The 24287-nt window shown below is 43.9% G+C and overlaps 1 protein-coding gene across 9 annotated transcripts in view; it reads right to left on the minus strand.

Annotated features, from left to right (window-relative positions):
- The window catches only part of tcf7l2 (transcription factor 7 like 2), a 90975-nt gene extending 86645 nt beyond the window's left edge, over nt 1–4330 (minus strand). For all 9 annotated transcript variants that reach the window (XM_084566851.1, XM_084566847.1, XM_084566846.1 and 6 more), the window contains exons 1-3: nt 4139–4330; nt 3894–3960; nt 3534–3658 (exon numbers count right to left, since the gene is read on the minus strand). In XM_084566851.1, the coding sequence (XP_084422977.1) occupies nt 3534–3658; nt 3894–3960; nt 4139–4327 (381 nt within the window). In that variant the 5' untranslated portion in view covers nt 4328–4330. The remainder of the gene's footprint in view (nt 1–3533; nt 3659–3893; nt 3961–4138) is intronic.
- Nucleotides 4331–24287: the final 19957 nt, after the last annotated feature.

Here is a 24287-nt window from a genome sequence, read left to right on the forward strand (position 1 = left end):
CAACTGCAACAAAGAGGGAGAAAATGGGGAGAAAAGCTATTGTTTCAACCACACAAAGCCTCTCCACCGTCTTCTAGGAGAATCATGACGGGTCGGTGTTGTTGTTGCGGATGCTCAGTGTGGCGTTTTCATCCCCCGTTTCATGCCTCCACCATCTCCACCTTTCTTTTTTTTTTTCTTTTTTTAAAACTGCTCGCAATTACACGACGAAACTCAAAACCTCCGCCAAAAGTCTCCGGGCCTGCAGAATTATGGGGCCAGGGGTGGCGTCAAATATCTTAACATTCATAAGTCCGAGAGGCAGTAAATAAAGCCGGCGGATTTACGGCCCTGCAGCCCCTCCCGGGCGCAGGAGAGGCCGGGCCGCCCCAGATCCCCGCGCTCTAGCCTCCGCGTCTCCAGACCTGTTGAGGTGTGATGTTAGCCCACAGCACCGGAGTTAACCCGCCGCCTTCTTTCACAAGCCCCGCGTTAGCATCGGCGGGAAACAAAAGGTGGAGACGGGGAGAGGAAGGGAGACAGGGAGAGCAAAGGGGAGAGAAGGGGGAGGAGGGAGGGATGGAGGGTGAACTAGCCAGGCCACTTCTCCCGATTCAACCTGCGCCCAGTGATCCAGCAGGCCTTTGTGTGAGGTTTAAGGGAGGAGGGAGACGGCAGGGAGAGGAGAGGAGGAGACGAGGGCAGGGAGGCTTTTAAAGCCCGGGCACAGTCTCATGTCAAATTGCTAAATGATACTAAATTGTGAGCCTACTTGGACTTAGGTGGTAGGAAAAACAAATTCTCACTGGTTATGACTCCCAGGGGTCAGACAAATTGTGGTAACGGCCACATGCAGGATTTTTTTTTTCTCTCCCTCAAGTCAAACGCAAGAAAAATATAATAAAAAAAAATAAATCACGGAAACACGTTAAGACAGTCCAGATAGATCAAGATCCGTGGCAGCTGATAAATGAAAAATGATCTAAAATCAGCCTCACATATATTTTTAGAGAAAGCCTCATTTTAAATCTTTAGAATACAAAAAGGTGAATAATTTAAAAAGGTGTAATACACACCTATAAATAATACCACAGCAAAGCCAAGCCCAAGAGGAATAGAAGAAGGAGAAGGAGAAGAAGAAGAAGAAGGGAAAAGCAGCGAGGAATCAAAGCCTTTCATGACAAGACAGAGAAAGTCTCCTCCTAATAATACTAGCAGGCATATTCAGCGCCTAACGTGACATGTTAGGGAGCAAGACAGCTAATCAATGTCCAGGTGAATTATTTATGCCAGCTTTAAGTCTAATAGATTTATATTACAGCGACCGCCGACTTCAAAGCTCTAATGGCTGGACACACAGGGCGCTGCAGACAGAGGGGGCCGAGGCGGTACAGTAGGAAGACCACCGCAAGCCGAAAACCATGTTCAGCTACAGTTACTGTTCAGGTAGATCAATGGGTTAGGCTGTAATAAATGTCCTCTCATAGCCTGATAATAAGCACCTCCTCGACAATCAGCGGGGGCTTTTAGATTTCGCGACTTTACGCCGGCACACAGGACACAACAGCTAGCAAAATCAAAACCGGGGGGCTGGGTGGGGGGGGGGCGTCTATTTTAAAAACATGAAAACAGATTGTTCTTTCCTCTCTCGGCCGCGTCTGAAAATAATATTTCTGCAGCATTAGCTCGAGAGCAAGGGTCGGAGCCGCGTCGCCGCCGCCGCCGCAGCAGCATCCTCAAGCCACACCACACCACACAATTTACTGCTTTCGCCCGAGCGCCGCCGCCGAGCGAGCACAATGAGGGCGAGCGCTCCGCAAGGCTCGCAGGACACAAGCGCCGCGACAGCAGTCACACAGCTACAAACCCTCCGCCGCCACCGAAACAAGGAAGTGCTTCAGCTCAAACCATGCGTGTTGCCGTGAATGTGCGTTTGTGTCAGCGCTGATGAGAATAATGAGTGACTAGTTCCACATACCAGCCAGAAGAAGTAGTTAACAAGGCTGGCTGACTAAGAGAGGAAGAATGGCAAAATGTTCTCCTGTGTGGAAAACACACACACACACACACACACACACACACACACACACACACACAGTGCGTAAAAAGAGAGAGAGAGAGAGAGAGAGAATTGTGTAAGCAGCAAAAATTATTTCATGTGATATTTCATGTGGAACCACGGTCGATCAACTCAAGAGCAGAAATTGTGTCAAACACAAAAGGAGGCATTATGTGGGAGATGTGCATTTATTTTCAAGGTGTGCACAAAAAATAAAAAAGAAATATCGAGGTAACAAATATCAGTTTCGTTAAGCAGAGCTGAGGTATTGGGGGCGAGGGGTGGGGGGGTGCAAAAGGGGTCATATTTCCTAATGCCTGGTCTTTGCCTTAACCTTGTAAAATGAGATGACAGGTCCTAAAGCGCAGACTTGTAATTGCAACCGTTTAAAATAGGGAGAAGAGGAAAAAAAAAAAAAAAAACCCCACGGTTGAGAAAATTATGCTGCTTAAGGATTGCCACTGCCCAGTGGGACCAGCGAGGTGCTGAGCAAATGAGTAAGCGTGCATAATTATGGCACGGCTGATTGTGTCTAAATAAATAACGTGGATGTATTTATAAATGTGGGCTCGCATGGCACGTGTTTTTGTTGAAGGCAATGGAGGCGAAGGCGGTGCACATGCAGGAACCATGCATCCAAAAAAAAAAATTCCCATTCAGTAAACGCCACCTTTAAAATAAAAGCCGCACAAACACACGCACGGATATGTATGTATTTAGAAACTGTTATTTAAATTTTAGAAAAATAAAGCTTTCCCGCATGCACTCACCTCCAGCATTCTTTACAAGTTTTGACACATGCAAATCACTCTGAAAGGCTCATTTGCATATTGATTTTTATTACTGTGGTTTTTTTTTTCTCCATTGCTTTACACTGCTTACAGTGTGTCAGGGAGCCAGTGTGCAGGTCTGTCTGAACGCTCGTGCAGCTTGTGTTAGTAAAAAGGGCATTTTTGATGAGGCTGTGCAAACACCAGCCAAGTGCATTATTCAGTAGGTGAAAATCATGCACTTCTAGCCTGGAACACACGACTAATAAAATATAATAATAACGATAATAACAACAACACCATTTTTTTTATATTCATATAGTTGTCATGCGTTTAATTTAAAGCTTTTTAGAGCAGAAATTTAAGGAATATATTAGTAAAATAAATAAATAAATAAATAAAAATAAAACACCGTGCACATGACCTGTCATTTAACTATAAAGTCTTTTTTTAACTGTTAGCCCAGTTAGCATGCTAGCTCCTGTCCATGACACACACACACAGGGCTGGGTGGGAGCTGCACGCGGACACGCATGCCATTGTACTGTACACTTCACGGGGAGTCGCAAAACTTGGCTCTACATTTTTACCGGCTGCATTTTTCAGGGTGACAACACGTCCGGCTGCCTCCGTGTCCACCCGTGGCGTGTGTGTGTGTGTGTGTGTGTGTTTGAGAACAGTGTGTGTGTGTGTGCACATTACGGCTGTAAATAAAATGAACTTACTGTGCGTGCTGTCGGAGAAAGTGATCCATTGGGAAGGTAGGGGCTTGTGAGATCTGGGATCATTATAAATGGATAGCCCGGGTACGGTGGGCTCTTGAACAGCCCTCCATCTTGCCTTTTCGCAGCTAACATGGCGGGGGGGGGAGGTAGGTAGGAGTGAGGAGGGGTGAGGGGGGGGGAGTGGGAAAAAAAAGAAGAAACTTTTTTTATAAAGTGGCCGTGAAAAGTTTTTATTCCTGAAAATTGCATTTGAGGAATAAAGCGGGGGATATCCCCTGCGTCAGGCACATATAATGTCATGATGCGAGGAAGGAAGAAAAAAAAAAAAACAAGAGCAGGAACAATAAAGCAGAAACTCACCCTCCTCTAAACTTTCTCTTGTTTTGTCTCTGAAAGTTTCAGATCTAGGCGGAGGCCGTCTTTCCGCCTTGAAATGCAATGAAACACAAGGATTGCGTTAAAGTTAACACAGCGGGCGACGAGGGCGATACTTAACTTAGTTTCCAAGTCTACGAGCGTTACAATGTGACAAATGTGCAGGCCCCTACTAACTTAACACGGGAGTCGGGGGCGATCGATGCCCCCGATTTTAATCTGCAACTCACCTCTGAATCCGACGAGCTGTTTTGATTCGTTTCCGACTCGTTTACGAGAGAAGATTTGACATCTGCTAAATCCCTTTCTGCCGAGGAGTTCTCCGAAATTTTCTCTTCCTGCTCCCCTTCGTCTTTGAAGGAAATCATTTCATCGTTTGCACCCAGATCGTCCCCTCCACCGCCGTTGAGCTGCGGCATTTTTCCCGAGCAAAAAAAAAAAAAAAAAAAAAAAAAAAAAAGAAAGAATATTTCTTTTTTTTTTTCTGTCGGGGGGCGAAAAAATGGAAAAACAAAGTTTTTAAACCCTTGATCTCGGTGATCGAGAAAGTCCGAGTTTAAGTTTTTTGGGGTGTCTGCACTGGCGTTTTCCAAAAGCTCTGGCGGTTGGTACAAAACTAAAAAAGAAGGGAATCTTGGCAGAAAAAGGAAGCCGGAGAAGGAGCCGAGCCGCTCGGATTGAGTGAGTTGAAGTTGGTCGGAGTGGTTTTCAGTTCAAAGGCGGCGCTGATTGACAGATAGAGAGGGATGGAAATAGAGAGAGTCTGGATTCAGGATTATTGACAGGGAGAAACACACAAGAAACTAATGAGATTCAAACAGGGAGGGACTTGAAGTGACGTTTTCATAAATAGGAGGAAAAAAGAGAGAGAGAGAGAGAGGGAGAGAGAGAGAAGGAGGAGGTGGTGGAGGGGGGAGGAAGGAGAGAGAGAGAGAGAAAAAGAGAGAGAGAGAGGCTTGGAGGAAGCCGGGCGGACGGCTCTGCAGTGAAAACGCATGTGAGGAGGAAAAAGGCAGTTTTGGGAGCAGGACAGTGATGGTGAAATAGGAGGAAGATAGGAGTTGCTTGCAAATGTGGATTAAACGCACATATGGGCGGTCTCCCAGTGGAACAAAAAAAAAAAGAAAAAAAAGAAAAGAGGGTTCCTCCTCAGGCTGCTTACAACCAGTTTGACTCCTCTACTCCTGACCGCTCTGTCACACTTGGTCCAAATAAAAACATACCTTACATTATTTTTATTTTTTAAAAATCCCTCGCATTCATTCAGATTCCATAACCTACTTTTTTATTTTTATTTCTTTTTTGTGCTTACTAAATACCAGAAGCCTATCAAAGCAAGAATAAAAGCCAAGCTTGTTTTGCCACTTTATCTGCTTTGTCATTTCCTCAGATCTATTTTTCATTATATTAGATAATGCTTCCTTAGATCTATTTTATTTTATTTATTTATATATATATTTTTGAGGGGGGGTGCTGTTGCATCCTGCTTTTCTTGACAGGTGTGATGTCCTCTGGGACTGAACCTGGATTCCTCGCTGGCAGCACACTTTCTTTCTTTCTTTCCTTTTTATTATTATTCTTTTTTTTACTCTTCTCCCTCTGCAGCCAGACTGGACGCAAATAGCTGATGCAGATTCGGATGCTCCAATTGTCCTATTTTGCAGCGCGTCGACCTTAAAGAAGACACACCTATGGCGGACCACGGTGGCGGACGGTTAATGGGAAAGCAAATGTGCAGAAAATGCAATTTGGCCACGTGAAATTAAAAAATAATCCCTACTATGATGCAGATTTTTTTTCCTCCCCCTTGTGTGTGTGTGTGACGTTCTTTTATCTTTTGCACGCCTATAGGTCCCTGAGTCTTTCCCTCATTTATTGTGTTCCCTTTAATTTGAGAACAAGCGTTTTTTTAAAAAAGGAAAATGGAGAAACACAAATCATTTATCAGTTTCCGCCAAATAAAAACAGATTAATTAGGGACGTGCATTAAATAACAAAACAAAAAGAGCTATATGAAATGTATATTAAATCAATAAAGGAGGGGCTGACTGTGCATGGGCGTGCATGTGTGTCAGTGATGAGCTCAGCAGCGATTCAGAAACCTTATCTCATCAGCCCGCGAATGCAGCTTTCGCTTATGGCTGATATTTGTCGGAGCAATCGCAAAAACAATTCATTTCAAATGTGGAGACGTGCATGCAGGTGACACTTACACTCTGCTGCAACCTGGCTGGCTCCTTTCAAGCAAAATAAAACGCTGCTAGATCAAAACAAGACATGGAATAGCTGATTAAAAAATATTGTCTGGTGTCATCAAGCTGTTACACGTGTGCAAACAAATATTATGACACTAATTCCTGTGTATGTGCTCTCGGCAGTGTTGTCAAGCAGCAGTGATGGGGAATTATGTGCACAGTGCAGCACCAAGCGAGTCCGCCTACCTAGACCAGGCAGCACCATGAAAGCAGACGATTCCGCTCAGTGATCACTGATGTGCTTTATCTGGATGAGGTGAAAGCAGTGTTTGCGTTAGCCGGCTGCAGCCCAGCCGGCAGCGTAGGGGCGGCATGGAGGAAGGGATTGCCGTCTCTGGTTCTCATCCAGTGTGTGTCTGTGTTTAGGCAGCCGGTGGAAGAAGAGGCGCCCCGCTGCTCGGGGCCCTCCAAACCCGAGCCCACACAGACCAGACCAAAGCCGAGGAGCTCCAAGCTGGCCTCTCCCCGGATCGCCTCAGCAGGTACCTGAGAGTTTACCGGGGGCTGGCAGCGTGTTATCATGCGTGCCGTGGGGACACCTGCTTCTGATGCCGCCCTGGTGATTCTAATCTGCAGGACCCTTTAATAACATAATGATAGGCTATGCTGCTGCCGCCGCCGCTCTGAATGGTGGAGCGGGAGCACGCCCGGCTTGTGTTGGTGTTATTTATTTTGTTATGAGGTTTCCGTGTTCACCTCTGCTCCTCGCGGTTTTGCTGCAGCTGGGGATCGTCTCCCCTGCCTCAGAGTGTGGAGGAAGTCAGGAGCATCATGTGTCTGATCACACGACCACAACAGCCCTGGTGATTCAGACCTCAGCACGTTTGAATTAACGCTTCTGATGTTAGCAACCAGATTTAATTACACTGGCATCTTATTATTAAATAAATAAAGGTAAAAAGAAATGATATTTAACATGCTAATGCATTACCTTACAGGTAGCTCTGATGTGATTTCCAATGAAGACATCTATCAGCTTTATCCTATTTATTTAATGCGACTTTTGCTTGGTGCAGAAACAAAACATCATAAAAATGACAATTAACCTTTGACCCCAGCACACACAAAACATGTTTGAGTGTAAAACCAGTTTTTTTGGATGAATATTTAAATAGTCAAAACGCTGTTTGCATATGCAGGGAGAATAGAGCTTTTTCATGACGCTAAATAGTATACAGTCTAAATAGAAGTACAATATTTTTTAATTTCTTAATTTGCTTTTACGCCGCACAGGTATGTGGCTGGATGAGGTTCGTCTACAACTGTTCTGAGACTGAAAACAGAAGCACGAGGCCAGATCGGCTAATTAAATAAAGACGCACCCGAGTGATCTTTAAACGCGACACACACACACAAAAATAAATAAATCAACCGTTTTCCTGTAAGAACATGCTTCATCTTGAGCAGAGGAAACACATCTTCAGTTAACTGCCTACCCATCATGCATCCACGCCGCCACCCGTCCCCACTAAAAGGTCTCTCACTGCTGATTAACATATCACTGCTGGACGTTTTCTCTCCCCTCTTCTGTAACCATAATGCGTTTCTTTTATGGTGACTGATTTATTCCCGTAATGAGGTTTGTTCTCTTGACAGTAAATGAGTGAAACTTAACATTTAGTTGAGTGCAAATTTCATTGTTGGGAAAGACATTTTTTATATTTGTTTTTTTTTATTTGGCATTTATTGTCAGCACAGCTCATGTAAATTCTATCACGGGGATAAAACTGCAGTTAGCCCTAATTACATCTATACTAATGGTCCTGGTGATTGTTCCGAAAGGACCGGATGGAGAGGTAGACGTCGGACTTACCTGATTATGAAGAGCATGTTTCATGCTGTATTTATTTATTGCAAAAAAAAAAAAAAAAAAAGGGGTAGAAATGCTTGGATTTGTGTATGAATGGTTAAGTCTTGAATAATGAACTTATTATCGCGCTTGTTAAATTCAGCACGTCACTATTTCTGTTTTAATTACTCGCCGGCTGGATTGGGGTTTGTATTCCGTGCATCAAAACATGAGCAATGATGAGGAAAGTGCAGCTTCGTTGAAAAATCAAATCATCACACGTGTACAATGTACATGCAGAGGAGATATATATATATATATATATATATATATATATATATATATATTTATATTTATTTTCCTCTTATTGTACTTGTAATAAGAAGGACTTTCGCTGCTCATTCACTCCCACAGCACTCTAATCATTTGACACAATGGGACAATGCATTTGAAAATAAAAGCCTCGTGTGCAGGAATTGCATTGACAAACGCTTCGGAAATGAATTTAGAGTGTTATGTTGACCAAAGCTTTAAGAGCTGAAGACAATGTGGGGTTTCCTATAGAGAACCCGTTACTAGTGAAGTCTGTAAATCAGAATCAGAAGTGGCTTTAATGGCAAGTACCTGACAAGTACAAGGAGCTAGTCTTGGTACTTCGTATATAACAATCATTTAAAGGAGGAAAATAATAAGAAGAAGGTCAAAGCAGTATAAATATGGAGCTTAAATGTTACTCGTCTCGATTTTGGAGACTTTAAGAAATACTGAACGTCATCAAGGTGTGAGGGACTCGTTTAGCATCAAACAGCTGAGAATGTGCTAAATGAATTTCCTTTCATGATATTTTCTGCTATTGTTCTTCACACCAAAGACGGCAGAGACAAAGAGTAACTGTGTAATGAAGAATGAGTCACACATGCAGTGACTCTGCACTCATCTAAAATCAATACCACCCCCCTGAGACTAATATAAGAAAAACTCAACAAGCATTTCATTAGGTTAAAAGTTTAAGAATCGATATTCAAAACAGATCAAATCTCAGGATGCAAAGCCTTGTTTTATTATTTATTTATTTTATTTTTTTCCCTCTAGAAAAGTCCCGGGAGCTGGATCAGGGGTTTTCCTGTGAACAGTCTGGACACTTGTGATTAATGCAGGCCCGCTGCTTTTCATATCACTGTAGGTTTTGGACTGGAGCGGGAGCCGAGCGTCTCCAGAACTCATCGCCGAGGCATCGTGGGAACCGTACGAGGGGCCGTCTACGTGAGCTGTCTCCCGTCGCCTCCAAAACAAACAGCCGAGCGTTTTTCAGAAATGGACGCGATAGTCATTAATCAAGGTCCGAGGCAGGTCCTGAACTCTCTAAACATGGAATCCACCTGAGAGACAAGGTAACTTATGTACTCTGCCTCGGCGGATCTGCGGGCCCGGCGCGCACGCAGTCCACCTGTCCGTCACGGCAGCATCTCGCGGGGAGAGGCGAGCCAAGCCGCTGCTGGCTGGTAAATGTTACTTAAAGGTCAATGGTATATAAGCCAAGGGGCTGGTGTGAGTAATATTTTCACACCGGTTTTACAGTGAATGCATCAGGCGTCAAGTCGCCAAAGGAGATTTTTACACGCTGATTCATGTCTTGATAGAGGGAGAGAAGGTGTTGTCTGTTTTCCGCCGGACCTTCTGCGGATTCTTTACACGCAATGCAAAGTTATTCTTGCCTGTGCACACATGGCTGAGAATAATGTTGATTTTTATCACGCAATTAAACCAGAGAAGGAAGCACAGACAGATAAACCCCACCGGTGTTCTTCTTTAGAGCACAGCCCTCCTGTGAAGACATGAATATGAGCCCTTATCTCAGCCTTTCAGTCATGATCCTCGAGATCCCGACAAATTAGAGGTGTTTAGCCTGTCAGCTGGCGAACGCAGCGACGCAAGCCAGACAACAAATTTAATCTCTGACCTTTGAGCCTTTCACGGCCAAAACAAAAGCTAGAAGCAGATGCACGGGACAACTGCAGAGAAAGTAGCTTCCTGTTGACCCCTGCTTTTGTGTGCAGAAAATAGGGACTTTTCTCCAGTGGGTTTTCTAAGCAGGACCCTCCACATCTTCGTGCTTTTAATAGGGAGAAACTCTTTCTGATTGTCGAGATGGGGAGCATCTCACAGAAGGCACTTCCGCGAACAGGAAGCAAGAGCTCTCATTGTGAGAGAGGCGAACGGAGGAACCATGTCTTCTTCACATTCCTCTCAATGGGACCTTGATTAAAATCACAGTGAGGACAAGTTGACCTTTGGGAGTTTGAATGAGGAGTCATTATGTGCAGGATCGAGGCGGGTTGTCTTTGTGCGACCGAGTTTTGACCAAAGTTTTTTTTTTTTTGTGTGTGCGCGTGTGCGTGTGCATTTGTTGGTTGTTCTGTGTCTAAAAGTTATTCTCAGGATTTCCACGGCACTTTTGTTTAGTGAAGGACACGATCCGGCTGCAAAAAAAGCTTCACATTAGCTCATCACCGCGACAGAGAATCAGACCTCAGGAAGGAGTTTAAGAAATAATTTCAAACATAAAGTGAGTTCATTTGAACTTGACATTACTGCTCATTTGCCGGAGTTTTAAAGTAGCGGCTGTTTTCCTTTCAGTGCTATAAATTCTCGGAAAAAGCTTTAGTGCAGAGAACCAACCGCATCTTTAACGCTCGGCGCGCACACTTATTAATGAGCGACACAATGGAGACGTGACCTTGAGTCAAACGAGTCGCCTCTCGGTACAAATCAGAGCGCCGTCGTGTTCATTTGGCTTTGTTTTCATGTTTTCAACAGGATGGAAGATGAGCCCATTAATGAGCCATCAGGCTGCATTCTTTGTACAATACGAGTCAAAAGAAAGCTAAACATCATCCAAGGTTAAGTTGTGAGTAGGTTATAGTTGATGCTCGTATTTGTGGAGTCACATACCACTGTCATTATCTCCTGACAAAGAGAGCAGGAAAACAGCCTATGGATCTATAGCTATATGCAGCCACATGTATGTAAACTTTTTCTTTTTTTCAGTTGCATAAAAAATAATTATAAGTTATGAACCATTTTAGAAATATTACTTTTTGTAAAGTTTCACATTAGTTCGCACATATTTGGCATGTCTATGATAAAATATATACCAGCATGTGGTTGAGTCAACATATACATCGATGTACACCGATCTGCCACAACATTAAAACCAGTGACAGGTGAAGTGAATAACGTTGACCATCTTGTGACAATACAATGTTCTGCCGGGAAACTTTTGGACGTGGCATTCATTCATGTGGATGTTACCTGGACATGTAGCACCCACCTTAGACCAGAGCAGACCAGGCACCCCCACCCCCCCACCCACCCCATAGCAATGACACTCCTTGATGACAGCGGCCATCCCCAGCAGGATGCAGCCAAAAACACTTTAGGAACAACTAAAAAAAAAAAAAAAAAAAAAAAAATCATGAAGAACAGCACAAGGTGTTGACCTGGCCTCCAAATTCACTAGATCCCAAACTGATCAAGTATCTGTGGGATGATCCACAGAGGCCCCTCCCCTCAAAGGCCCCCCCACTAGACACCGCAGGACACCCTCAGAAGGCCCATGTCCATTCTCTGATGAGTCACAACTATTTTGGAGGCACAAGGGAGACCTACACGATATTTGGGATATGTGGTCAAAATGTTACGCCTGATCGGTGTATATGTCCTGTGTATAACAAACACATAGTCATGTTGCCACAGAGACAAAAATGCTTACGACAAGGATGAACGGTTTTGGAGATTACGAGGCAGACAAAAGTACTACGATATAGAACTACTGCAAGTATTGCACCCAGTATTTAAGATCTTATGTTAAGTATCAGTAGACTTTCACTTATTAATGTCTGCAAAATCTTGTTCTATCACCACAGACTGTAACACAATAGGGACTGAGCCGATGATCCGCTGGTGACATGATATGAAAGCTCTCGCATTTTTGAGTATTATGAACAGGGTGTCTGTGGAGACATGCACAGTCACTAACATGTACTCAGCCGTCCAGCATTTGCTTATCTGCCAGAGAGGGATTTGAATGTTAGCTCTGCCCAGCTACAACGTTCAACTGACTAATGACTAATGACTAATAATGTCAACCGACACGCCTGCGGTGGAAATACACGTGCAATCACCTTCACAGGTGCCATCAAAGAAACCAAAGCTGAGATCGAACCAGATTGCTGCTTCAGATAAACGTGCAAGGGGGTAGACGAGAGTATGCAAAAATAGGGTTCAATCATCTTCTGTAACCGCTTGTCCTGTGAAGGGTCGTGGTGGGGGGGGCTTGGAGCCTATCCCAACTGTCATTGGGCGAGAGGTGGGGTACACCCTGGACAGGTCTCCTGTATATCACAGAGCTAGCACAGAGAGACAGATAACCATTCACACAGTCACACCTACGGCCAATTAAGAATCACCGGTATCTGGAGAGAACCCACGCAGACACAGGGAGGACATGCAAACTCCACACAGAGCAGCTAAATGTCGAAATCTGTGGCTCAAAGCTGCTCCAAGGACATAACTTTGTGCAAAAATCTTTAGCATTAAACAACAGAAATCCACCAACGACGACCCTTGAACTGCTGTACGCTGATGGATATGAGAATTCAACAGTTCTTATTTTGCCGTTTTTCTTTCCCCCACCCCCACTTAAAGAAAGCACGAGGCAGAAAGCAACAAAGTGCATATTTAGCTGTGTAATTCCCCTCTTTGTTGTCTATATGACACGCACTGTACGCTCACAGCTGCTCTTAAAGGTCTGTCTGCCTTTTGTTTTTATGTTTGACTCTGATGGAGGGATGTGAGAGTATAAAGTTTGAGGGCACAGTTGGTTCAGATATTGATTACCTCTCAGGTATTCATATTCCCCCCCCCCCCCCCCCCCGCCAAAAAAATAAAAAATTGATCCCCAAATCCTTCATAATCACGCAGGCTGTTCTGCGTTAGGTAGATCAGATGCGTGTGTGTTTTGTGGTGGTGGTGGTGAGGGGCAAATAATGTACACACACACACACATGCACAGCCACAACAATAAGGCCCCTGAGCTCCATGCTTCAACTGGAGTGTTTTGGCTGCAGCCCTCGTGGTCTTCTTCCAAGATCCTAATTTAGAAATTAATGCAGAAAAATCAATTGGCCTCAAGTTTTATGTCCAATAGACTCCTGAAGGCTTCAAGCGAGCAGCAATCAATGCTTTCCACACGGGTGGCTCCAAAGCCCCCTCACTCTTTTGTTTATTTGTTCATAGCTGGAGGATTTCGATGTATGAATTTCAATGAAATAAACATTAATGAATTTTCCACCTTTTCACGTTCCCCTGTGATGCAGAATGTATATTCCGGGGCATGAAATCACGTCTTTGGTCGCCGCTTAAGTATAACTTAACGCAAAAGAGCTTTCTCGATACATTGTGCAGAAATTGCACCCTTACCGGCAACTCTTTGGAGCCGGCCTTATTTACACTTCAAAATGAGGATCTTTTAACATTCTGTGATCATCTGCGGCATTGTTGGCGGATGAATCGCTGCGTTTTGTGCATCCCCTCTTTGCCTAGAGGACATCAGCTTATTTAGGGCCATTTGAAAGCTCTGCACATCATCATCAGGTCAATGAAAAAGCAACCTTGAATTCCCTTTGACACAACTGTCTTTTTCCAGTACTGTAGGCAAGAGGCAAAGCGGGGAAGAAACGCAGCCGCACATGAGCGAGAACGATTTTTAACTCCTACTGCTGCGTTTTTTATTTCGACGGTTTCGAAAAATCTCCACGAGAAGGAAACGGACATCTGCTCGCTGGTTGCAGCACCGGGGGGAAAGTGAGTGTCATGTTCCTCTTTGTGCTCGTTAACCACCTTCCAAATTCATCATAAGCCCGGAGATCAGATCACAGTAATATTTGATCAATATTAATAAGGATAGGCAAACTCCTCCAGTAATTACCACAGTCTCCGGGCTTTGATTTCGACCATTACTAACGCCTCTGCATCTTTAGATTAAAAAAAGCGACCCCCTTTTATTTCATAACATTAAATCCCGACATGCATCTTCTAAAAGCTCTAATAAGACAAAGATAAGATTTGCATCCCCATACAAGTGTCTTTTTCAATTGATTATGAAGCCGCCATTGATGTGCGAGAAATTGATGTTTTCCTCTGTTCTTAAGGGCGGCTAATAGAAGGGGCGGGCTTCGAGGAGGAGACTTTGCTACTTTGATCTTCAATCAGTAAAAAATCCCACTTCTTCTTTGTCAGACTATATTTGGTAAATAACAGTGACAATCTGCAGGGCCTAGAGATGGAAGGAAGGAGAGAGGGAGAGGAAGAGAGATGTGTTGAAGTGATAAAGAGGGGGAGGTAGAGGGAGGACAGTGGGGGAGAGAGGCATTAAGAGGGAAATATCTCATTGGTTAAATCCAGGGTGCTAAAAAGTGAGACCTTAAAATACCTCTCCTAAATAGAAAAAAATAATAATAAAAAAAAAAAAGGGAGAAAGTATTGTGCAATAGCCTCAAGCCAACGCCAATATTTGCTTCCTTGTTTGTTTTGGGCAAAGCAAATTCTACACGGCTGCCCCCGCGTTCGTGTGACTGACGTTACGCTATGACACACGCAGTCGGCTTCTAATTAGGCCCCATGAAAAACAACAGGTGGATGTGAGCGATGCAATAAATCAGCGGGCCAACATGGCCGCCGACTCCCCCCTCTCCCTCCCCCTCTCCCCTCTCCACGCGCCTGCAGAGCGGAGCCGTCGGCGGACGTGCACTCTGAGCAGATGCACAAGACGTTTTTGTGCGTCCCACGCATATTTGTGCCGCACACCGTTTCTCTCTGGCACTTTTTATTCGGATTCTCAGCGATGGTGCTCGCGTGTGTGTGTGTGTGTGTGTGTGTGTGCACGCGGACCCTTGGCGTGAGGCACGGCTTGTGTTCGCGGGATGCACGGATATAGGGAGAGAACAGGAAACTTCTTTACATTTCACTGAACGAAGAGTGACGAGTAACAGGAGCTTTTGCATATTAGAAGATTTAAAGGGGGTTTCAAGAAATAACAACGTTCCCCTGTTTGTTGAGCTAGATAAAAAGTCTGCGCTCTAATATCTGATAAAGATGTAGCTGAAGTAAACATTTAGCTTGGCTATTTATGGGGCTTTAGCCAAGTCCAGTCTTTTGTAGTTATTTATTTTAGGTCTGCCGTAAACCATAAACCACGTCCCTGCAGCGTTAAAATGTCTTATTCTTCTTTGGCTAGCGTCAAAGCTACGTGGATGTACTACTGCCTTTGGCCAGGTGGTAGTAGGTGATCGTCGCCAAAAAAAGGGCTGAACCGAAACAACAGCAACAAACACCGAACACTGTGTTTAAAGAAGAGGAAAGTTTCTGTGAAAAATATTACAGAGAGGGTTACAAAGTCAGACCAGCCCATTTCTGTAGTACCCGACGCAGACTTTCTGGAGCCAAGGTATGAGCTACCCTCTCCTAGACACATTAGCTTTGACAGCTCCTGTTTATTGGACTTAATCCAGTGGCACGGTGCACACGGCTTCTAGGAGAATAAGGAAGATAAGAAAAGCCTCTATGAATCTCAGGGGAGGCCATTTGGTTTATGCTAGATCCGATCAGGACTTAGATCAGCCAATACTGAAGATTAATCGGATCGGGGGTCAAAAAACATGAACGGGACATCCCTAGTCATCACTACGGATTAAACAGGAAGCACCTGTGTAGTAAAGAAGTGGGAAAAACAAAACCATCATCTCTAGAGGGCCTAATTTTTAAGTTGTATAACTCAAAGTAAAAGAAAACAATACACTTAGTTTGAAATACTTCAACTCTCTAATAAAAAATAACACAAATAAAAATCAAGAATTTAGTTGTTAAGCTGTTTTTTTTGTTTTGTTTTTTTAATAAACCGAAGCAGGTAACAGCGTACATGTGGGCGGAGAGAAAGTGAAAACACCTGCGAGGGATGAGAGGGGGAACTAGTCTGTCTAGTTTGTGATGTGCTATCAACAGGTGGAGATAACTGTTGCTTGAAAAAGTATATAAATGTCTTTTGTTAAAGCAGGAAAAGAAGAAGAAGAAGGAGGAGGCAGTTCCATAAAAGAAACAATAAACCAAAGCTAAACCGAGATAAAGAAGAAACAACTAAGCTCGGCTAAAATGAACAATAAAAGAAGGTTGAATAACAAAGGCTTGAATAGAGAGGAGCTATTTCTTCTTTTTTTGTTTTTTTTTGTTTTACAGTTTGGTTAAAAGGGACATGAGACAGGAGGCAGGAGCTGCGATGGTGAGCCGGACGGACCGAGACAGAGGGGAGCTGGGTGGGAGGCGGTGGAGAGGCTGGGGGCGGTCCTGCAGGCAGAGGAGAGGGCAAGAGAAGGATTCACGGGCCAGGATCAACAACAGCACACTCAATAAAACCCCACGGACACCGGGAAGAAAACCTCACATGCCTTCAACACATGCAAGCACTCATTTACAAATGCTTTTACAAGCTTTAAGGAACACACACAAAAAAAAGTGATTTGATGCTGTTCGATATTAACCCTCTAACAGCCAGATAGCAAATAACTGGGGATGAAGCCGAAGCGGGGGGATACAGAGCAGACAATTGTTGATCTTTATTATTATTTCAGGCTTTGTTTTTTTACCTTTTCAGTCGTGAAACAATGGAGACAATAAGAACACAGCACGGTGAGCGAGGGAAAGGAGCAGAAGAAGCGATATATAATTTATCTGTGTTGTTAGAGAACCACTAATTGTGAAGAAGTAGGATAGCGCCCATGTTAATCTCAACCACATCCTTTAATTGCAAGTGACTGTTGGGTCATTAGCAGACAATAAGTCATGAAAGTTTCTGTTGGGCACCACCCACAGATACGCCCTATTTACCCACGACTCTTAGATGCATCACCCAGGAGGTGAAGAGGGAGGTGACCAGTCTAACGTCATGACGTGAGGACGACAGCCTCACCCTCAGCATGGACAAAACAAAGGAGATGAGAGCGGACACAAGGAAGGAGCAGTGTTAAATACCTGGGCGTGCACATCGGTGAAGACCTCACTTAACACCACACAGCTGGTTAAGAAGACCCAACGGTGGGTTTGGCATGTCGCCAGAGAGAGATGAAGACTGCTGAAAAGATGACCAGGACTCTCTGCAGAGCATCTACCACCACAGAGTCCACGGGAGAGCTGCCTCCATCCTCACTTCCACCCTTGCAGTTTAGGCTTCTGCATCAATTTGACGCAGTAGCTACGACCCATACGCAGAACCTAACGCCATAGCTGACGTGCGGCAATGCTGCGATTGGTCTGCTTGGTAGTAGCGTCCTTCCGCTTTAGTATTTCTGGCTGCTTGTACATCTCAGCAATTTTCTAATTGATTGTTTTGGATCAATAAATATGGAACACATTGAGGTGAAAGTTTCAGTTGCCATTGTTGAAAGTGAAGCAGGAAGTGGAAACAAAAAAAAACCCGACTGGCAAAAGAGCCAGAGTATAAATGGCCACATAGATGCCGTAAATTACGTATGTATATGTAGGTTAACCAACGTACGTAGGTTGCGGCATCTATGTCCCACAGTATCTTAAATGAGCGTTCAGGCTGGAGGTACAGAAGTGTGAAATTCAGGACTTCTAAACTAAAGAACTCTTATCTCACCACTGCCATCAGACTCCTAAACCACTGAACTACCCCATTTTCCATACGTATAACTGCACACTCTGCTGACTGTTGCACATGCAGCTGATGTAGTTTATATTTCTCTTTTATTTTGTATGAATATCATTTCTATATATCTATTTTATTTTTCATATTGTTCGGCATTCATTGTGGACAGCAAAGAAAGAAATTTCGCTGTACAGGGAAACATGTTTATTCATATGACAACAAACATTTTGAACCTTGAACATTTAATAGATGAATAAAGTTTTAAAACTAAAAACTAGGATGAGCCTTGAGTCTGCCTAGATGCTGCCCACTCAATTCCTCCAGTAACAACAAGAGGACGTGGTCTTTACAGACCCCAGTCGTGAGGCATTTAAAACTGATAAAGCTACTTGGATGAGCGAGCGGTGAAACGTCCTCAAGAGAACATGCAGACATTATTTTTTTTCAATGTACCATGACCCGAGACATGGAATATTACAGATGTACATTCGCATGTACACAAATCTCATCATCTCTTGAAAATAGGACATTTTATGGAACATGTTAACACAATAGAGTTCCTGGAAAGAAGAAATGCACCAGGTTATAAAGATCTATAAAGGGTTTCTTTTTTTTTGAATGGGGAAAAAGTTGTGATGACTGATAGGAAAATACTCTAATTCTACTGTAACTTTAAAGGGGAACTACAGTTTTTTAAACCTGGACCTTATTTCTGGCATAAAATATGATCGTTTACTCACCCATATAACTTTGGTGTCATTTTTAGTCCTTCGAAAGATATTTAGCTGTATTTGGAGCGCCGCGTATATCCATATAGTGGGAGTGACTGGGGCACCGAAACGCAGCCTCTAAATAACGCATTATCTGCTGCGAAACTCGTTCATTTCACCAATATTTTGTTATGATGCGCTAGTGTTATTCCCCGTTAAGTCTGGAGATACCTGTTATCTATTCGCGGACGTGCATCGCTTTGTTGTTCTTTGGTCAGCTGTTCCTCTTTCTGCTTCCTCATCCTCCTTTCAACGAGCTCCTCATCCGTATGCTCTGGCTCAAAACGATAAGGACGTCCATCATAAACAAAGTCGGCGTCCACAACCTCAGATTCGGAAAAATATTCAGCCATGTTGCAAAAAACTAGTGGTAGCAAATTACAGGTAAACAAGCCGCGCGGGCATCGTGGACAACCAGGTCAGAGGTTAGGAGGTCAATCTACAAACCCCGGATGATGATGACAGGTAACTCTGGACTCAACAGGGAACAGCACTAGCGTATCATAACAAAATATTAGTGAAATGAACGAGTTTCGCGGAAGGTGTTTCGGTGCCCCAATCACTCCCACTATATAGATATACGCGGTGCTCCACTGCAGCTAAATATCTTCCTAAGGACTAAAAATGACACCAGAGTTATATGGGTGAGTAAACGACCGTATTTTATGCCAGACATAAGGTCCAGGTTGTAAAAAACAGTAGTTCCCCTTCAAGTTTAAGCTTAAATTTGTTCAAAAGACTCTGATGGAAGATGTAATGAATATATTCCTTTCTGTGATGCTCTTAATGCACTGGGTGAATCATTTAGTTTTGCTGTGTCTGTGTGTAGATACATGCATTATCTCCAAATAATACCAACACATGACCTCACCACAGAGAAACTGTCACGATATACTGTATATATTTTAATTTATAAGTGATTCATGAATATGGATTGAAAAGAAGAAGAAGAAGAAGCACAGCTGACAGTCTGACTTCATCCCTTCCTTAAACTGAGAGGATGGAGGGTTGTGAATGTGGCGAGGCGCCGCTGCAGCTGAAAAGCCCCGGTGAGGACTGAGGGCTTCGTGTAGTGGTTACCGGCTCACTGAAGCCTCTGACCCAGCGACCACCAGCCTCTCAAAAGTAACTCAAGCCAAAAGCGAACATAAGAGGCTCTTTCTTCCGGCCCTGTTAGTGCCCGCATCCATAAAAAGCTCTGCCGCTCCGCTCGGGCTAAAGATGGCCGGGTTCTTCCAAACATCCACCGGCCAGAGCTATTAAAACTCTTCAGAGAAATCCACACAAGCGGTCCCTGTCCCGAAAACTGTTTTATAGAGAGTAATGAGGGCTTGATGAGCGGCGCGTACGGCAGAAAGGTTTGCACTTAAGACGAAGCAGCGCTCATTCCAGCTCCGGAGTTGCTTCGGATTCAAATAGTAAGCAGAGAAAGAAAAACGCTTTTAGAAAAACTTTCTTCACCTTTCTCTGGGAATGAAAATTTCAAAAGGGCTGTTGCTCTCCGATCCCTGCAGGTCTATTAGTGGCCCCCATAGCCCACCACGACGGCAGAGGAAAACCCGTGTCAAAAAGTCTGTTTTCTACCGGAGCCTCATCAGCATATTTGAATAATACATAGTGCTTATAAGCATATTAAATGGAATGTGGCCACGCGTCATTTGAAGGCAGAGATTAGACCTTCCCAGTTAATTATAAAGATGTCAAATGTCAGCGGGTGAACCCCCGCCCTGGGGTCGCCCCCTTTAGTTTGGTGATTATATGCACAAACTATAGATAAAGTGTCATCATACAGGCTATTAAGGTGCTGAGGCTTAAAGAGAGGCCTTTATTACTATGCAGAATCTGTCAGGGGAGGAAAACGAGACCACGCACTCTTAATGGTTTCTCAAACACTCACCACACTCCGCCTTATATTTCTCTCCCACACTTTGAAATGAACCGAGAGGCTAACTTGCTAAATTAAGAAGCTACTTTTCTAAAAATATTTCCTCGCCCGAGACAACAGTGAGGCTGCGTGCGTGCGTGTGTGCATGAGGTTGGCGTGGGCTTGTTTTGGTCATTACTGCACCATTAAGGCCCAATCAGCTCACCCGGGGCAGCCTTGTGGAAAGCCGAGGCGGGCCTGAGAGAGAGCACCTTGGGTTCACCTTGACAGGACCGCCAGTCAAACGAGGCAGCCCTCTCTGTGTTCCTGTCAATCTGACTCCCCCTCTGAAGTTCATTTAAAGGGAGGAGCGGCGGCTCACTAGCTCCTAACAGGTAAGAAGGGCCCATATTATCAGCCCTCAGAGAGAGCAGGGCAGAAGTCTGATGTGCTCTTTCAACTGTACTAAACTGTCTGTACTGTAGCTCAGCTCACTGACTGACTAGACACACACACACACACACACACAGGCAGCAGCAGCAGCAGCAGCATCACGCTGTCGGCTGATTGGAAAAACTGAGAGAAAGAGCTGAAAGTGGAGGAGAACAATCGTAGAGATGAGAGGAACTGATTTGCATGGGGAAATGGAGATGTAAAGAAACAAAAAAAAAAGATTAAGGGTACGAGAATAAGGATGCGATTAAATCTAGGATTGCCCGGGCCTGGTGCGTGAGTGTGTGCAGCAGAAAGGAGGTAGGAGGGGAGGGGAGGGGAGGGAGTTAGGTAGGGAGGGAGGGAGGTAGAACAGGGTCTGAAAACAAGACAGAGAATGGTATATTTTCAATGGAAGGTATATTGCAATCCACTTTTTCTGATTTATAGGAGTACACTGGGGGGCTTTAGGAGTTTGTTTTGGTTTGGGGGAGCTGACACAACATCCAGTGTTTCCACCGTCAGGCATTCCCCACCACACACACACACACACACACACACACACACACACACACTACATGAGGCCCCAGCCCAGCCCTTCCAGCTTCCTCAATATTTCATGGGATGAGCCCACGCTGACTAACTCAAGGCCATGCAAGCAAAGCTCCCTAACCGACCAAAGCGCTCACAATCTGCCGAGGTTCCCGCTTGCCAATATCCACGATCACGGAAACAATAACATTTAGCTACAGCTCCCCGGGAAGCGGCCCGAAATGAGACAAAGGAGAACGCGGTGCGCGATCCTAATAAATGTAAATGACGTTTATTTTTTGCTTTTCTTTTGCTTCTTTAAAGCAAAAGAGCGTCAACCGATATCATAACGCGATTTTTTATTTACTTTTTTTAATCTTTTAATGCAATAAAAACAATTTGGTGCATTTCAGAAGGTCGAGCGCAAACACAATTACATGTAGCTCATCCTTGGTAGCGTCCTGTGGGTCTCAGAGACGTACAGTAAAAAGTTCTCCAGTTCAGACTTGGGTTTTTGGACGACTGCGTGAAGTTATATCATGCAAAGTTCTTCAACTTTCTTGGGGGGGGGAGTTTTCGTTGTTTCCATTCGGGTCTGCAGGCAAGAAAAAAAAAAAATAAACACACAAAAAAATAAATCGGAAGTGCTCACATGCTCCTGGAGATGATTTAACAGAATCAAACGAAAACAATAGTTAGAATAATTGTGTCCAAGTTGCTGGATGGATTCTAACATAGGACGACTTGGAGTTTGTCCTGGCTGATATCTCTTTGGAGCTCTCATTGGGTCTAGAGGCGGGGTCCACCCTGGACAGGTCTCCAGTCTATAGTCCCTGACAAAAGTCTTGTCACTTATCCATTTTGTAGAAACAACAGTTTATAACCTGACTTTTAATTAATCCATTGGTTTTAGAAATGGCTCATATGAAAGCTAAAACCCTCCCAAATTATGTTTGATATACTAAAACAAATTTGCTTCACTGAAGAAAGATTGATCATTTAATGAACACAGAAAGGTCAGATTTTGGCAAGACAAAAGTTTTGTCGCCTACAGAAAGTAATGTGAAAATTGAACAAATCATTTACTTCAAATACAAAAATATGATGCATAACATCAGTGAATTAAGTACTGGTGCTGTGAGATCCATATTTAATATCTTGTATGACTTCCATGAGCTTGAAGGACTGCATCCATGCGGTTCGACAATGATTCATACAATTTATTGATGAAGTCATCAGGAATAGCAAAGAAAGCAGTCTTACAAGAATAAGAAAAAGATTTGAAGAGACTGGAGATGTTTTTGACAAGCCCAGGTCCGGCAGACCCCGCAAGACAACTGCTCGGGAGGACTGTTTGTTGGCTCGAAAATCCAAGGCCAGCCCCTTTTCCACTGCAGCAGAGCTCCACCAGGCCTGGTCACCTCAAGTCCCCGTGTCAACCAGAACAGTTTGTAGAATTCTGTCTCGAAATGGCCTCCATGGTAGAATCAGTGCCCAGAAACCAGCACTAAACAAAAGGCAATTAAAAAAACGTGTGGCATTTGCCAAGGCCCACAGCCTGCTAAAAGGATGGACGCTGGAAAAGTGGCAGAAAGTGGATTTCTCAGATGAATCTTCGGTTGAATTACATCACAGCCGCCGCAAATATTGCAGGAGACCTACTGGAGCTCGCATGGATCCGAGATTCACCCAGAAAACAGTTAAATTTGGTGGCGGAAAAATCATGGTCTGGGGTTACATCCAGTATGGGGGTGTGCGAGAGATTTGCAGGGTGGAAGGCAATATCAATAGCGTAAAATATCAAGAAGTATTAGCTACCTCTTACATTCCCAACCATAAAAGGGGTCAAATTTTGCAGCAGGATGGTGCTCCATCGCATACTTCCATCTCTACATCAAAGTTCCTCAAGGCGAAGAAGATCAAGGTGCTCCAGGACTGGCCAGCCCAGTCACCAGACATGAACATCATTGAGCATGTCTGGGGAAGAATGAAAGAGGAAGCATGGAAGACGAAACCAAAGCATCTTGATGAACTCTGGGAGGCATGTAAGACTGCTTTCTTTGCTATTCCTGATGACTTCATCAATAAATTGTATGAATCATTGTCGAACCGCATGGATGCAGTCCTTCAAGCTCATGGAAGTCATACAAGATATTAAATATGGATCTCACAGCACCAGTACTTAATTCACTGATGTTATGCATCATATTTTTGTATTTGAAGTAAATGATTTGTTCAATTTTCACATTACTTTCTGTAGGCGACAAAACTTTTGTCTTGCCAAAATCTGACCTTTCTGTGTTCATTAAATGATCAATCTTTCTTCAGTGAAGCAAATTTATTTTAGTATATCAAACATAATTTGGGAGGGTTTTAGCTTTCATATGAGCCATTTCTAAAACCAATGGATTAATTAAAAGTCAGATTATAAACTGTTGTTTCTACAAAATGGATAAGTGACAAGACTTTTGTCAGGGACTGTATGTCAGGGCTAACACAGAGAGACAGACAACCATTCACACTCACACCTATGGCCAATTTAGAATCACCAATGAACCTAACCAGCATGTCTTTGGACGGTGGGAGGAAGCTGGAGAACCTGGAGAGAACCCATGCAGACACAGGGAGAACATGCAAACTCCACACAGAGAGGCTCCAGTCAGCCCATGGATTAGAACCCAGAACCTTCTTGCTGTGAGGCATCAGTGCTAACCAATACACCACTGTGCAATCAGGAAAAAGTATGTTGAATTTACACGCAATAAACTACGAAACCATCTCAGATTCTGACACAAAGCGACCTCGACGTCAAAGAGGAACGATTCAGATTCAGATTCAGATTCAGGTTCATTTCTCGTGTGCAGGATTAACACAGGGTTAACGGTGCAATGAAATGTTGTGGACGCGAGAACTGGATGGTTCAGCCACGAATACGGTGCAATATGGGCGACTCCGAACTTTTTACATCACAAGATCATGTGTGATACCAACGTAATTTGTCTTTATTATAAATATAT

Source organism: Chelon labrosus, assembly GCF_963514085.1.
Source record: "Chelon labrosus genome assembly, chromosome: 19".
NCBI lineage: Eukaryota > Metazoa > Chordata > Actinopteri > Mugiliformes > Mugilidae > Chelon > Chelon labrosus.